Source organism: Aotus nancymaae, unplaced genomic scaffold, assembly GCF_030222135.1.
Source record: "Aotus nancymaae isolate 86718 unplaced genomic scaffold, 86718_ANA_hifiasm-v0.15.2.pri h1tg000011l, whole genome shotgun sequence".
Taxonomy (NCBI): domain Eukaryota; kingdom Metazoa; phylum Chordata; class Mammalia; order Primates; family Aotidae; genus Aotus; species Aotus nancymaae.
The window spans coordinates 86,869,043-86,885,796 of NW_026988422.1; the positions used below are offsets into that span (position 1 = coordinate 86,869,043).

Genomic DNA, 16,754 nt, shown 5'->3' on the forward strand with positions numbered 1-16,754 from the left:
AATGCCATCTTCTGGAATTTCAGGTTTTAAACCTAGGAGAGTAATAATGTGTTTACTATATTATGAGAGGGAAGGGCAGATATATGATCTAAAGGGAGAACAGATTGCAGCCAGCCAACTCCTCCCAGCTCTTTCCACTCTTATGTTCTAGGAACTTGCCACGGCCTCATGCTGGTCTGTTCCAGAAACTAGTGAGGACTCTATAGCCAGAGGCCTGGAGTGGCCCCTGGATTTTATGACATAAGCATAAGCTTATGAGTGCACCAGTGCATTCTTACTCTTGTTAGCTACAGAGACGTCTTCTCTCACCTTGGAACATGGAAGAAGATTTGTATGTGGACCGTTCTCTGACCCCCACCTCCAGCCCTTTACCAACCTGCGCTCTGTACATACATGCATGTGTATATACAAGGTCTATAAAAAATTATGTTGAGGCTATCTTGTTAGAAAGCAAAATAATACAGTTTCATCAGAAGGGTAGCTTTGTTTTCATTGCTGGTCCATTTGACATGCTCTTAAAAAAAATCGGTATTTTTGGTAGGCATTCAGAGCATGTGGTATTCTTTATCATACCCTGTTATGTAGTCTCTAGCTGAATGGGAAAAGAGAAATAAACGGCAGGTTGTACTTACATGTACTTTGGAGAAAATATCTGCGAGAGTAAGCTAGAGCCGCAGCCACAGATTGCTCGTACAGGTGGGAGGGACTCTTGCTGGACGGCGTACCACAGTGCTGCACGTGTTTCTGTCTGCTCAGGTTATGATGGCTTTGTCAAATCACCTGAATGCTGTGGAGTCTGAGAAACAGAAACTGCGTGCACAGGTTCGTCGTCTGTGCCAGGAGAATCAGTGGCTACGGGATGAACTGGCCAACACGCAGCAGAAACTGCAGAAGAGTGAGCAGTCTGTGGCTCAACTGGAGGAGGAGAAGAAGCATCTGGAGTTTATGAATCAGCTAAAAAAATACGATGATGACATTTCCCCATCTGTGAGTGGCTCTGTAGCAAATGTGGTACTGAGGTTTAAAATAGAGTCCCAGGACAAGTCATAGAGGTTCTGTTTGCCGTATTCTTTTCGTGTTAGAACATTGACCAGAACATGCAAAAATGCTTTGTAAATATAAACCACAGTCCAGAGAGATACCATTACCTTCGACAAGGTCTGCCCCAGCTTCGGCTCTAGAGCTTCCTTGCCCCTCTGCAGCTTGGCTTTCATGCTGTCAGCTGCTGGTCTAGCAGTGGTCCAATCCAGCCATCTGAATCTGAACTCTGGGCAAGCTCTCTGCCCCTCATGGTGCTCTTGGCATTGCCATTCTCTTGGAAACTTCCCTGACCCCCCAGACACCACCTGGCTCTCTTGCCACATCTCTCATCCTTCCCTTGGCCTCCCTTGCCAGCTTATCTTCCTGTATCTGCAATGGAAGGAAGGAACTTGGTTTTCTTCTTTTTCTTTCTTTCTTTCTTTTTTTTTTTAAGACAGAGTCTTGCTCTGTCACTCAGGCCGGAATGCAGTAGTTGATCTCGGCTCGCTGCAACCTCCACCTCCCAGGTTCATGCAATTCTCTTGCCTCAGCCTCCCAAGTAGCTGGGATTACAGGTGCGTGACACCACGCCCAGCTAAGTTTTGTGTTTTTTTTTTTTAAGTAGAGATGGGGTTTCATTGTTTTGGCCAGGCTGGTCTTGAACTCTTGGCCTCAAGTGATCCACCTACCTCAGCCTCCCAAAGTGCTGGGATTCCATGCGGGAGCCACTGTGCCCAGCCGCCTTCTTTCTCTGTTGACACTATTTGGATGTTTATCCTAGTCTGAGTTACTTTTCATTCAGCATTTATTTCTGATTCAGTTAACTTTTTTTGAAACAGTTTCACTTTGTCGCCAGGCTGGATTGCAGTGGCCCCATCTTGGCTTACTGCAACCTCTGCCTCCCAGGTTCAAGCGATTCTCCTGTCTCAGCCTCCCAAGTAGCTGGAACTGTAGGTGCCTACCACGACGTCCGGCTAATTTTTGTACTTTTTGTAGAGACAGGTTTCACTGCGTTAGCCAGGATGGTCTTGATCTCCTGACCTCAGGTGATCCGCCTGCCTTGGCCTCCCCAAGTGCTGGGATTACAGGTGTGAGCCACCGTGCCCGGCCTTAACATCAATATTTTACTGTTAACTAAAACACAGACTTGGTTTGGATGTCACCAGGCCTTCCGCTTAGTATCTCTTTTCTATGCTAGGACCTAGTCCAGTGTTCCACATTGCATTTGGAACTAACGTTTTTTAAATACCTATATGGTGCCAGACATGTTCATGGACATGATCAGAATATCAGAGAGGTCCACATTTGTGTCTCTGGTTCGAATCCCCATCCTAAGACTACTGAAAGTCTTTTGCATAGCACTGGCAAACCTGCACTTCCCCGCTGCCTTCATCTGCTTGGGCTGCTGTAACAAATACCACAGCTTGGGTGGCTTAACATTTATTTTCTCATTGTTCTGGAAGTTCAATATCAGGGTACCAGCAAGATCCAGTTCTGGTGAGGGCCTTCTTCCTGGCTTGCAGATTGTCACCATCTCTGTGTTCTCATATGGTACAGAGAGAGAGTTAGCTCTCTGGCATCTCTTAAGGGCTGTAATCCCATCGTGAGGGCCCCACCCTTGTGAACTCATCTTACCCTTATCACCTCCCAAAGGTTCCATCTCTAAATACCATCACATTGGGGATTAGGGCTTTAACATAGGAATTTGCTGAGGACCCAGTTCAGTTGATAGCACGCTATTTCAAGAGGCTTACCATATTCCTCCCTCACATCTCCTCTAGGTCAGGGGCCAACTAAATGTTTTGATTTAAAAGATGTGGCTGGGCACAGTGGCTCATGTCTATAATCCCAACCCTTAGGGAGGCAGATCACCTGAGGTCAGGAGTTTGAGGACAGCCTGGCTAATATAGTGAAACCCTCTCTCTACTAAAAATACAAAAATTAGCCAGGTGTGGTGGCACGTGCCTATAATTCCAGCTACTCAGGAGGCTCTGAGGCAGGAGAATCACTTGAACCTGGGAGATGGAGGTTGCAGTGAGGCGAGATCATGCCACTGCACTCCGGTCTAGGCAACAGAGTGAAGCTCTCGCTCAAAAAAAAAAAAAAAAAAAAAAAAAAGAAAAATTAAGGCCAGACCAGGTGCTGTGGCTCATGCCTGTAATCTCAGCATTTTGGGAGGCCGAGGTGGACGGATCACCTGAGGTCAGGAGTTCAAGGCTAGCCTGGCCAACATGGCGAAGCCCCATCTCTACTAAAAAAAATACAAAAAAAGTAGCTGGGCATGGTGGCACACACCTGTGGTCCCAGCTACTTGGGAAGTTGAGGCATGAAAATCATTTGAACCTGGGAGGTTGCAGTGAGCCAAGGTCATGCCACTGCATTCCAGCCTGGGTGACAGAGGGAGACCCTGTCTCAATAAATAAATAAATAAATAAATGAACAAACAAACAAATAAATAAAAGATGTGCTGCCGTAGAGTGCTGTGGAAATGTAAGTACTTGCAGATGTCAGTGCCAGCAGTGATCGACCTGGGACATTGGAGGATGTTAAGAAGAAAGCTGGTTTCGTACAATTGGAGAATTTTAAAATTTATTATTTTGAAAAAATGTTAAATTTGGAGAAAACATCCAATGACCTGATTCTCCTTGCCTTTCCAGGAGTACTTATGAGTACCTGTTTCTTCTGAACCCTGTTCACATAGTGGCATAGCATGTGCCATGGACGCTTACTGCTGCTGGGCATCTTTCCTTAGGGTGAGGGGTTCTCCTGTGGCAGTCCGGAGCCAGGGGCACTCAGGAAGTTGCACACGGACCCAGCATATCCTCTCCTCTGCAGCTCCTGCTCCCCTTTTGTTAACTGCCCCCACAGCGCCCTTCATGGCATTGTTTCACTCTGTCCCGGGGCAGTTCAGGTTCACATCTTGCATGCAGCTGTCACATCTCTGGAGTAGCCTTTCACATGAGATGGGGCCTCCGTCTGTGGTTGTCTTTCTTAACATTGGTGTCTTTGAAGAATGCAGGCCAGTTACTTTGTCCATCATTCCTCAGTTGGGGTTTGTCTAATGCTTGGATTATGCATCCCAGACAGGAATATTCTAAAAGCAATGTGTCTTTATCACATTTTCCCTTCTGGAGCCAAACAGTGTTCATCTGCCCCACGATTAAGCTAATTTCTTACTGTTCAGGCTGTTACCTATCTTTTCCGTTATGTAGTTTCTGATCTTATTTCTTTGACTAATCAGCAATATGTGGGGTAACATGGGCACAGGCCTTTAAAGTTGCGAGTTTCAGACTGTTCCCAGGGATCCTGCCCTGGAGCCGATTGTGGTGGTGAGGAATCTAACCCCTCCAATTCTCTGGGGATCAGAGATGCACGATTTTAATCTGTTTCTACATATTTGGTTCCCAAGTAAGATTTTATTTTGAGTCAGGGTTTCCCAGCTCTCTTAGACCTCCCTCAGAGCACAGGAGAAGGATCTGAGGCATAGAAATGCAGCTATGGCCCATTTCGTCCAACTGTGGTCTGCCTTTAGGTGTTTGTGTTCTAGTCTAGCAAGCTTTTCATTACTCCTGTTAAATGTTAGATAAACCAAATTGTGGGCGCTCCTACATTTGATGTTAAAAATTGGTATTTTTTTGTAAGATTCTTCATTAAAATGTATTTAATATTGAAGATTTTCAGGACAGGATGTATAGTACTTGTAAGATGAAGCATTGTCCTGGGTCTGTTTTATAGGAGGACAAAGACACCGATTCTACCAAAGAGCCTCTGGATGACCTTTTCCCCAATGATGAAGACGACCCAGGGCAAGGAAGTGAGTGATGGGTGATGTGGGCATGTTACCGAGTCCAGGAGAGAGGTGTTTTCCCCCTAGAACACAGTCATAGCAATCACTGGGAGCTTTAGTGCGTGTAGCCTGCCTGGAGGAAGCACCCCCACAGCAGGGTTGCCTTTTGTTTTCCAAAATAATTTGTGTTATGTGTTGGAATACAGGAATATGTTAGCGCAAGACCCTAGGATACAGCAACATGCATGTGCAGTTCGGGCATGATCTGCAGGTTCTTATGGGGTAAAGAAATCAGAATTACTTGTTCTGCTTGTTTCGTGGTGCCAAGATAAGTCTCATGGCGCTGAGTGGCCATGGTGCCATCCCTGACACCACAGTCACTACTGTTAACGTGTCTGCCCAGGCAGTACTAGGAAAAGATTTAAATAGCACTAGGGGCCGCGTGCTAACTTTAACCAAAGCTAGTAAAGACAATTTTAAAGAAACTGACTCATCTGGTTAATTTTCTTTAAAAACTCATCTGAAATCAACTTTCTCGGTGCAGTCCAGCAGCAGCACAGCAGTGCAGCCGCGGCTGCCCAACAGGGCGGCTACGAGATTCCTGCACGGCTGCGTACGCTCCACAACCTGGTGATCCAGTATGCCTCGCAGGGGCGCTACGAGGTAGCCGTGCCCCTCTGCAAGCAGGCCCTGGAGGACCTGGAGAAGACTTCAGGACACGACCACCCGGACGTGGCCACCATGCTTAACATCCTGGCCTTGGTGTACAGGCTAGTCACTTTTGTTTATCTACTGAATTTTACCTGGAGACAATGTTTTTAACCATCTTGCACCTTAAAATATATTTTTATGTATCTGTATAAACTACTTTTCAACCATATCCACTTCTCTTTAAATGGGTTAAGTTAAAAATATTTAGCAAGTTCTGTGGAAGGGTATCACCAAATCAGAACAGATGCTGCCGGTGAGCATTCAGTTCAGCCCGTTTAGGATAGCCCACGGTGTACTCCTCACTCTGGCCAAACGAAGCTGTTTTGACCTTTTCCGCAAGACCCTTGTAGGCAGCGGCTTTTCTCTAAATAGCCTTCCCACTTGGCCTGGCAGTGTCCTTCCTGCCTTCCGAGGCCTGGTGCACTGTATCTCCTTTTGGAATCCAGGATTCAACTTGCCCTTTGACCCTCGTGTACTCCCCTAACCCTTTCACCCCTGCTGAAGGCTGCCCAGGGGAGCGGTGGGCTCTGTGTTGTGTGGTAGAAGAGTTCCTTTGGCTCAGTGCCTAGGATGCAGTTGGGGGCTGGGGCTGGAGGTGGAGGCAGGGCGTCCTGTTGGGACAGGATTGAGGTTGTGGGGGTGTGGCGATGGGAACCTGAGCCAAGATGAAGACGTGGAGGAAGAGGAGAGTGCAGGGCCCATTTCTCTAGAAGAGAAATGCATTAATATAATCATCTGTATGCATAAGTGAGTTCTTTAAAAAGAAGTTTTGAAAGTTGGTAAGAAGAAAAACATACAAAAAAGAAAGTGCGCCCCCTGTTTTAACAACACTATTTAAAATGAGGCCGTGCCCTTTGGCTCTGTAGTTTGTCAGCAGCTCGGTCACCCCCATGACTATGCATCAGGGTTGTTTTGTGGACATTCTAGACATTTTTTGACTGTTTTCCTGTTGATGGATGTTGAGATTGTTTGCATATTTTCTTTTCTTTTTTTTTTTTTGAGACAGAGTCTGGCTCTGTCACCCAGGCTGGAGTGCAGTGGCGTGATCTCGTCTCACTGTAACTTCTGCCTCATGGGTTCAAGCAGTTCTCCTGCTTCAGCCTCCTGAGTAGGTGGCATTACAGGTGTGCGCCACCCTGCCCAAGTAACTTTTGCATTTTTAGTAGAGACAGGGTTTTGCCATGTTGGCTGGGCTGTCTGGAACTCCTGACCTCAAGTGATCCGACTGCCTCGGCCTCCCAGAGTGCTGGGATTACAGGCATGAGCCACGGCGACTAGCCAGTTGTTTGCATATTTTCACTGTAGGAATTTCTTAGTCACAGGTATTTGCATATAGCTCTTAATAGACTGAGACATTTCATTCCAAAAAGGTGTTTTGTTTTTTTTTGAGACAGGGCCTCGCTCAGTGACGCGATCATGGTGCATTGCAACTTCTGACTCCTGGGGTCAAGCCATCCTCTCGCCTCAGCCTCCTGAGTAGCTGGGATCACAGGCATGCGCCACCACGCCCAGCTAAATTTTGTATATTTTGTAGAGATGGCGTTTCACCACGTTGCCCAGGCTGGTCTCGAACTCCTGGGCTCAAGTGATCTGCTCAGCTCAGCACCCCAAAGTGCTGGGATTACAGGTGTGAACTGCTGTGTTTGGCAAGGTTTTTTTTTTTTTTTTTGTATCTTAAACTTACATGCCCGTTAACAACATATGAAAGTTTCTGGCCAGCACTAGAGATTATTAATATAAATGAGTTAAGTAGCGTAACTAGGTTTTTGTTGTGCACAGTGTGCATGGGCACACACATGACTACTGGGTGCTGGGGATGTTGTGGCCTCCATCAATCTTGTGTTTCCCCCTAACATTATAGTGTGAGAGTTGACCCATGTAGATGTTGGGAAAAAAATTAGTAGCTACGTATGTATTCATATTCAGTATTCTCCCTTCCAGCTTTATTACTTCATCATTCTTGTATTAAAGGACACACAGTTCTAAGCTTTTTTTTTTGCCTTTAATATTATACTGATCTTTACAAGATTTTGGATTTATTTATTGTAGAGATGGAGTCTCATCATGTTGCCCAGGCTGGTCTCAAAATCCTGGGCTCCAAATGATCTTCGCGTTGGCTTCCCAAAGTGCTGGGATTATAGGTTGAGCTATCACACCTGGCCTGGATTTCTTTCTTTCTTTCTTTTTTTTTTTTTTTTTAAGATGGAATTTTGGTCTTGTCGACTAGGCTAGAGTGCAATGGAGTGATCTTGGCTCACTGCAACCTCAGCCTCCTGGGTTCAAGCGGTTCTCCTGCCTCAGCCTCCCGAGTAGCTGGGATTACAGGTGCCTGCTACCACGTCCCAGTATTATTTTGTATTTTTGAGTAGAGACAGTGTTTCATCATGTTGGCCAGGCTGGTCTCAAGCTCCTGACCTCAGGTGATCAGAGTGTTGGGATTACAGGTGTGAGCCACTGCGCCCAGCCATGTATTTCGTTTTTTAGGATTAAATTCCTAAGACAGGTTAGAGTATAAACATTTTATTATCCTTGGCACCTGCTGCCAAACTGCCACTCAGAAAGGCTGTACCTTCCCATGCTCCTGCCGTACGGGCTTCACCCTGGAGGTGGGGGGCTCTGTTTTCTTGGTGGAGATAGAGTATGTGTTGTGTTTTAATTTGTATTTCTTTGATTATGTAGTTTTAGTCATTCGTATCCGTCTGTGAATTTTCTGTTACCTTGCACATTTTTCTGTTAGGATATTAATGCTTTAGTGTTCTATTTTTGTTTTTGTTTTGAATTTGAGTTCTTGGTGGGCTTCTTAAGCCTATTTGATTTAACAGATCACAGTGTGCTGGTCCCATACCAGAGTTCCTGGTTCAGCAGGGCTGGGGTAGGTCTGGGTTTCTAATAAGTTCCAGTTGAGGTGACTGCTGTTGGTTTGGGACCACACCTGAGAACCATTGCTAATTGATAGTCCCAGACATTTTATAATATGTCATAGTTTACAGAAGTTGCTTGGTTTACCTCATCTCATTTAATTCTGTTTTTTTTTGAGACAGAGTCTTGCTCTGTTGCCTAGGCTGGAGTGCAATGGCACCATCTCAGCTCATTGCAACCTCTGCTTCCCAGGTTCAAGCGATTCTCCTGCCTCAGCCTCCCAAATAGCTGGAATTATAGGCACTCACCACCACGCCTAGCTAATTTTTGTATTTTTAGTTGAGTCAGGGTTTTACCACGTTGATCAGGCTGGTCTTGAACTCCTGATGTCAGTTGATCCACCTGCCTTGGCCTCGTAAAGTGCTGGGATTACAGGCATGAACCACTGTGTCCCGCCTCATTTAATTCTCATAACGCTTTAGGTAGCTTATTTTCAAATCATGTTTACTACTTTTTTTTTTTTTCTTTGAGAAGAGTCTTGTTCTGTCGCCCAGGCGGGAGTGCTGTGGTGTGCTCTCAGCTCACTGCAACCTCTACCTCCTGGGTTGAAGCAGTTTTCCTGCCTCAACCTCCCGAGTAGCTGGGACTATAGGTGCACGCCACCATGCCCAGCTAATTTTTTGTATTTTAGTAGAGGCAGATTGTCACTGTGTTGCCCAGGCTGGTCTTGAACTCCTGAGCTCAGGCAGTACACCCACCTTGGCCTCCCGAAGTGGTAGGATTACAGGCGTGAACCACTGTACCTGGCCACTACTTTTGGGAACTCTATTTTCTATTTGCTGACTTTCACAAAACATTTGAGGCAGCTTACAGTAGGACGTAATAGGATGGAAGAAGAAACAACAATAGATTGATACTTGGCCAGAATTAGTGTGCTTCAGAGGTTCTGGAAGCCTTATCAGCCTTTCTCGTGTTCTGCAGGGCAAAGCCTTGCTTAGCAGTTTTACTACTCAATTGAGAAAGATGTGTGCTAAGTCCCAAAAGCAAGTACTTGTTTTCAGCCCCATCCGTAGTGAGTAGCACACTTAAACTGAGAGTTTCTGGTTCTGGGGTGTTTGTTTTACCCCAATCAAGAAAGATTCTTCATTCCTCCATACTCAGGAAAATGGTGGCAGATTGGGTACCAAATTCAGACGCTACAATATATTTACTTTTGTTCACTGTTTTTAAAAGGCTTTTTAAATATACATGTACCATGTCATCTTCTTACAGCAAGACCATGCAGTAGATGGTGTACTTGCTTTGTAGATGGGAAGGCTGGGACTGTGTGAGGTCACGTAATGCACCCAAAGCCATGTAGCCATTAACTGGCAGAGCCCAAGCTCAGACACTAGCATTAATTCTGTCTGATAGCAAATGCGAGCTTGGTCCATTGTTCTAAATTGTTGCACTTATTCTATGCTGGCCAGCTGGCATAGGCACAGCAACACTGCAGTGTTGTGGGGACGTTATTTTCCCAGTGACCTAGATGGGAAGGTTAAGTTCAGGAGCTAGTTAGGTCTGATTCCAGAGCTAACCTTGCCAGTCCATTTATTATGGATTTCCTTCCAGTCTTTTTTACCCACACGTGAGCTTGTGGTGTTTTTCTTAAATAGTTTAAGCTTAACTTTATTTCTGTAGTTGGAAATAACATTGAAAAAAGCCATAGTGATCTACATCTGAAACACTTACCTAAAACACTTAATGTTTGTGTTTCCATTTAGGGATCAGAATAAATACAAAGATGCAGCTAACCTACTGAATGATGCCTTGGCTATCCGTGAGAAAACTCTGGGCAAAGATCACCCTGCGGTTTGTATACCCAGTTCTTTCCTCCTTTTTACATTTTATTTTTCCCATATATTTCTTTGATCCAACTCATTTTACTGTTAAACTCAACAGGGAAAGTGTAAGCGCTGCCTTTTCCCTAGATGGTGCAGGTAGGAGGTCTTCACTTACTCAGTGCCAGTGACAAGCCAGAGCACACCTGATTTGTTTATGACCCCCCCAAATGGATCACCAACTATATTTTTTGATTGTAAATCAAATTGCATGTCCTTCTAGAAATTTTTTTCCGAATAATTATACTGTCTTTTAATTAAAATCTGGTCAGATTTGCCTATGGATCTGTTTTGGTTGGCTTTGTGGCTTCCAGGGAAATTTTTAAGAAGTCAGTATTATATTGTTGATGTTAGTATTCTGCAGGGTTACTTTGTATAATTTATACTCTAGTGAATTCTGCTTTTCCTTTCACTGAAGTCATATTCTTTTATCCAACTAAGAATGCTTTACTGTATAGATTGAGTGTAATGAATGTGTGGTGTATAAATGTGCTCTATTTGGTTATCATTTACCATTCTTAGTGGTTTTCTCTGTGTCGGCAGGTGGCAGCGACTTTGAATAACCTTGCAGTCCTTTATGGTAAAAGAGGGAAGTACAAAGAAGCAGAGCCATTGTGTAAAAGAGCGCTGGAAATCCGAGAAAAGGTACAAAAGAAAGGGGCAGTGTTGTTCTTTGAGTTTTTTTTTTTTTCTTTTTGAGACAGTGTCTCGCTCTGTTGCCAGGCTGCTGGAGTGCAGTGGTGTGATCTCAGGTGACTGCACCCTCCACCTCTGGGTTCAAGTGATTCTCCTGCCTCAGCCTCCCGAGTAACCGGGACTACAGGCATGTGCCACCATACCCAGCTAATTTTTTTATTTTTAGTAGAGACAGGGTTTCACCATGTTGGTCAGGATGGTCTCGATCTCTCGACCTCGTAGTCTGCTGCTTGGTCTTGCAGAGTGCTGGGATTACAGGTGTGAGCCACTGCACCCAGCCACACAAACAGTATTTTAACCTGGTATTTTTTGTGATTATTTATCAGTGATTCTTATCAGTTAATTTTGAGCCACATGGTAAGGAATTGGGGGAGAGAAAATAAAAAGGGGCTCCATATCAAATTATACAGGTAGTATTTTATCATGCTGTCAATCTCCATGATATTTCTGAAATAGAATGGTCGAATTTGGGTTAGTCTGGAGTCAAAGTCAGGGAGAGCAAAAAAGTATCAAATTAACGATTAGGAACTATATAAGATATCTGCCAAATTCATTCATATATTTTACCCTTTCATTCATTTAGAGCCCCCTGTTTAGAGTTGGTGATTTACAGATAAGAGATATAGTCCCTCCCACTAGGACACAGTCCACTGGACAGATGTGAGCATTGCAGGTGGCGCATCAGCCTCTAGAATAGAGAGCTCTGGGAGGATATGAAGTGGGGGCTCCTCCAGGTCCAGAGCCAGGGGGTGTTGGGAATGGTTTCTTAGAGAAGGTCAGTATTGGAACTGCATCTGGAATAATCATTGAAAGTGTTCTAGGCAGGAAGAGGTAGGGAATGCAGAAAGGAGTAGAGAGTGCCTTCCTGAGGACCACGTGTGTAAAGGCGCAGAGCAGAGAGAACTCATCACTTGTTCAAGGTACTGAGGGAGGAGGTTAGTGTTTATTCATCCATCTGTGTGCCAGGCCCCTTTCTAGATGCTGAGATTACGTTGGTGGAGAAGAGAGACAAAGAATTTGCACTCTTGAGGCTTACATTTTAATAAAGAATATTCAAGGTACTTTAGTGATTCCTAGAAAGAAAGAACAATCAGATGATGTGCTTGTGAGTTCACTAGGTGAGGTGGAGTGAGGTCTCCCTTAATTTGGTATAGGGAAGTCCCTTTTGAGGGGGACCGAAGAGAACCCTGAAGGATAAGTCATTGCTAGTGGGGAGGGCTAGAAGAAGAATGTCCTGAGCAACTGGAACAGCTGTGGGCTCTTCCAGAACCTGGCAGTGAAACTCATATAGCCTTTACAAAGCCCACTTTCCTTCTCTTCAAAATGTGCCCAATAATGGTTTGTACCTACCATGAAGGATTACTACAAGAATTAAACCACCTAGCACAGCTAAAGAAAATTAGCACAGTTCCTTCCCTCCCCTCATGAGTAAGAATTCGATAAATTCTGGTTATTTTATTACTACATGGCGTGGGAAGCCAGTTAAAGATTTAAGTCTGAAAGTGTGGCACAGTCGTGTTTATGTTGAGGAAGATCCTAATGTGACGGTAGGGTGGAGAATGGATGATTGGATGGTAGCAGAATGAGTGTTTCTAATACACTGTTTTTTATTCCCAGGTTTTGGGGAAGGATCACCCCGATGTTGCCAAGCAGTTAAATAACTTGGCCTTACTGTGCCAGAACCAGGGCAAGTATGAAGAAGTAGAATATTATTATCAAAGAGCCCTTGAGATCTACCAGACAAAACTGGGACCTGATGACCCCAACGTGGCTAAGACGAAAAATAACCTGGTGTGTTGACTGGCACAGCAGCACTAGGGAGGGGGCCAGGAGTGCTTTCTTCCCAAGTCCAAATACTTTATAATTTAACAGTAGACTAAAATGTATGCTTTGTTTACCTCCAAAAGATACTAAATATTTTATTTTATTTTAAGGCATCCTGCTATCTGAAGCAAGGAAAGTTCAAGCAGGCAGAAACACTGTACAAAGAAATTCTCACTCGTGCACATGAAAGGGAGTTTGGTTCTGTAGATGGTAAGAAATATACTCCGTTTCAAGTGCATTTAATCGTGTAATGACTAATAATAATATTGTTTATTAAGCACGTAACTGTGTATATGACTAAGCTAAATAGTTGAAATGTGTGATCTCGCTTAACTTTCATAGCAGTCCTGTGCAACGGGTCAAACATTACCCCATTTTAGACACCACAGACTGTGACTTGTATGAGGTCCCGTAGCTGAGAAGCAGTTAGACTAGGATTGCAGTGCCCAGAACCCATAGCATGTCTTCATTAGAAGCCTACCGAATTCACGGAGAAATGAGACATGCGAATCACCCAAATCCATCGCCTCACATTCTTAATATCTGTCTTTCCTTCTGTGCCTTTTGTTTATAGATTTCAAACCATACTGCCCATATCTTCATGTATACTGCTTATTTACAATTTTAGTGTGAGCACCTTTCAGTCATAAAAATATTTTTTGTAAACATTATTTTTAACATGGCTTTCTCCTCCATGGCATGGGTCTGTTGGATGAGTAGTATCTGTTAGTGTTCTGAGAAGTTAAGATGACTTAAAACGAATATGAATTTGTATGGGTTTTTTTTCTTGTTTCTTTTATTTTATTTTATTTTTTTTTTAGATGGAGTTTCACTCTGTCTTCCAGGCTGGAGTGCAGTGGCGCGACCTAAGCTCACTGCAACCTCTGCCTCCCGGGTTCAAGTGATTCTTCTGCCTCAGCCTCCCGAATAGCTGGGATTACAGGCATATGCCATCACACCCAGCTAATTTTTGTGTATTTAGTAGAGATGGGGTTTTACCATGTTGACCAGGCTGGACTCGAACTCCTGACCTCAGGTGATCCGCCCGCCTTGGCCTTCCAAAGTGCTGGGATTACAGGCATGAGCCACCCCACCCGGCCTTGATTTGTGTCTTTTCTACTCTTGCTGCCAACATCTTACTACTTTTTCTTAGACTGCTGTTTAATGCTTTTGTTTAGTGCTCACATTCTGAATACTCCCTTGTGCTATTTGAGCAGCTAGCATTTTAGAAGTTTCATTATAGGGCCCTAGCATTTGTTGGGGTGTCTTGACAGTTGCTCACATGTCTCAGAACATTGATTCTGCTATCTGTGTCTTACTTGTTGCTTGGTGTCCAGTTCTGTCTTCCATAGACTTTCTCCTTCAGTATGAACCTAATCTGTCCACTCTGTAAGAAGTAGTATCTAACAAGGATCATATAAAAAAAACAAGCCGGGTGCAGTGGCTCACACCTGTAATCCTAACACTTTGGGAGGCTGAGGCAGGAAAATCACTTGAACCCAGGAGGCGGAGGATGCAGTGAGCAGAGATTGTGCCACTGCACTCCAGTCTGGGCGACAGAGCGAGACTCTGTCTCATAAAAAAAAAAAAAAAAAATCACTGAGGCTTAATGACTTCTATTCTACTTAGCAGGCTCTGTTATCCTTCATTTATAGTACAGGTTGACTATCCCTTATCCCAAATGCTCCAAAATTTGAAACTTTTCGAGTGCTGACTTGACACTCAAAGGAAATGCTCATTGCAGCATTTCAGATTTTGGATTTTTTGGTAAGGGATGCCCAACCTGTATGCTGTGTTTTCTTCCCTAGATGAAAATAAACCCATTTGGATGCATGCTGAAGAAAGAGAAGAATGCAAAGTAAGAATTTATTGTTTTTTTTTGTAAATTGTATATACTGCATTCAAGATAATTATTCATTTGAAATTATTTGTTATAATTTAGGGAAAGCAAAAGGATGGGACATCTTTTGGAGAGTATGGCGGCTGGTACAAAGCCTGCAAAGTTGATAGGTATGTCTGGAATCGCGTTTGGCTGGAGGAACCGAAAAGCAGGGGGAGGTAATTGTGTTTGTTCTAAAGGGCAGCTTGTAAATGACTGACGTATAGTGCTGCTTAAGTGCACTGTCCCGTGTTTTCCCCAAATTCCAATTTAAAAAACCCCACTAACTTTGCAAATGAGATAATTCACATGTATAAAACCCACCATCATATTAGGTTGGTGCAAAGGTAATTGCAGTTTGCCATTGCTTTTACTTTATTTATTTGTTTATTTTTGAGAAGGTGTTTCGCTCTTGTTGCCCAGGCTGGGAGTGCAATGGCGCAGTCTCACCTCCCTGCAACCTCCATCTCCTGGGTTCAAGCCATTCTCCTGCCTCAGCCTCCCGAGTAGCTCGGATTACAGGCTTGTGCCACCACGCCTGGCAAATTTTGTATTTTTAGTAGAGGAGACGGGGTTTCTCCATGTTGGTCAGGCTGGTTGTGAACTTCCCACCTCAGGTGATCCACCCGCCTCGGCCTCCCAAAGTGTTGGGATTACAGGCATGAGCCACCACGCCTGGCCCTTAATTTTTTTTTTTTTAGAACAATTCTTTATTCACCACTATTGCCCAACCCTGGTCTTCCCAAGTGGAGAAACTAACATTTATGAAACAACTAATACATACCTACACTTCACAAAAACAATAGTCCTTCCAAAATGCTATCAAATATCATTGCCACTTTAAAGATGAGGACACTGAACATTAGAAAGGATATGCAACTTGAGCAAATGCCAGTCAACTAAAAATAGTTAAGCTAATTTTCAATCCAGAACTATCTTTTTTTCTATTTTATTTTTTAAATTTATTTATTTTTTTAATTTTATTTCCCCAGAATACCTAATTGGCGTAGACAGAACTATCTTATATATCAGATATATCTGTATCTAACATAAATGGGAATCTTCTCTGAACCCTGGGGAGAGATAAGAACGAGCATTTAAAAAAGGTTCACTTAAGAGACAGGATTTTACCATAACAGCATTGAAACTTCAATCTCTTATTTTTCCTGTTTGATTTCTTAAAAAGGGTGGCATGGTCAAGAATTTTCTTTGATACGGTTTCATAATTGTATTCACTTTCTCTCCATTCTGAGACTTTTCTATAAGAAAATTCACTTTAATCCGACTTCTACTGCATGGCTGGAAAAGAGGATATGAAATAACTCTTTCAGACTCCTTCATTTCTTTCTTTATCATGCGTCTCGTTTTGGTAGCTCGCTCTGGCTTCTTAAGATTCTTTCCTCGAATCTTTGCTCTGTACGTTCTCTCCCTCGAATCATGTGTTCCTGGTGATCTTTAATTCACATCTGTTCCCTCTCATTTATCTGCTCTCTTCTCTGTGTGTTCTCGTTTTGGTAGCTCGCTCTGGCTTCTTAAGATTCTTTCCTCGAATCTTTGCTCTGTACGTTCTCTCCCTCGAATCATGTGTTCCTGGTGATCTTTAATTCACATCTGTTCCCTCTCATTTATCTGCTCTCTTCTCTGTGTGTTCTGGATGCCATGCCCTTCTGGTATGATTTTTGGTAATTTTGTTTCATTGGGGGAGTCATAGTACTTGTCCAGATGATTTGTTCTTAAATTCTCTTGCCTGTCCTGTTCGACGTGTGTGCCTTTCTATGTGTTTCATCTGTCGGGTACCGAATAGTACCGTTTTCATCCTTCAGTGCTTTGAGTTGTTTTCCTTTCCATTTTTTTTCTTGATTTCATTTCCTGTCTCTTGTTTAATCATTTCCACTCTTCTTTTATTATAATAAGACTCTGCTTTGGCGAGCCAATAGTCAAGAGAAAGAGCTTGCTCCCTACAGAGTATTTCATACTCCTCTTGCTATTTCTGAGTTATCAGTTGTCTTCCTGCTGTTGTATGCACATCACCCAGATTCAAGATCTTTTTCTCCAATGGAGACTGCTGACCTGCAGCAATCCTAGGATGTTTAGATGA

At 43.6% G+C, this 16,754-nt stretch overlaps 1 protein-coding gene across 14 annotated transcripts in view; it reads left to right on the forward strand.

Moving 5' to 3' along the window:
• Positions 1–16,754, forward strand: part of KLC1 (kinesin light chain 1) — a 68,559-nt gene that overhangs the window by 24,309 nt on the left and 27,496 nt on the right. For all 14 annotated transcript variants that reach the window (XR_010342148.1, XR_010342149.1, XM_021675239.2 and 11 more), the window contains exons 3-11: positions 757–987; positions 4,756–4,834; positions 5,352–5,577; positions 10,141–10,228; positions 10,801–10,902; positions 12,571–12,744; positions 12,888–12,987; positions 14,586–14,635; positions 14,720–14,787. Coding sequence is in view for 12 of the 14 variants with exons in the window: in XM_021675239.2 (XP_021530914.2) it covers positions 757–987; positions 4,756–4,834; positions 5,352–5,577; positions 10,141–10,228; positions 10,801–10,902; positions 12,571–12,744; positions 12,888–12,987; positions 14,586–14,635; positions 14,720–14,787 (1,118 nt within the window). In the remaining 2 variants the exon portion in view is untranslated. The remainder of the gene's footprint in view (positions 1–756; positions 988–4,755; positions 4,835–5,351; positions 5,578–10,140; positions 10,229–10,800; positions 10,903–12,570; positions 12,745–12,887; positions 12,988–14,585; positions 14,636–14,719; positions 14,788–16,754) is intronic.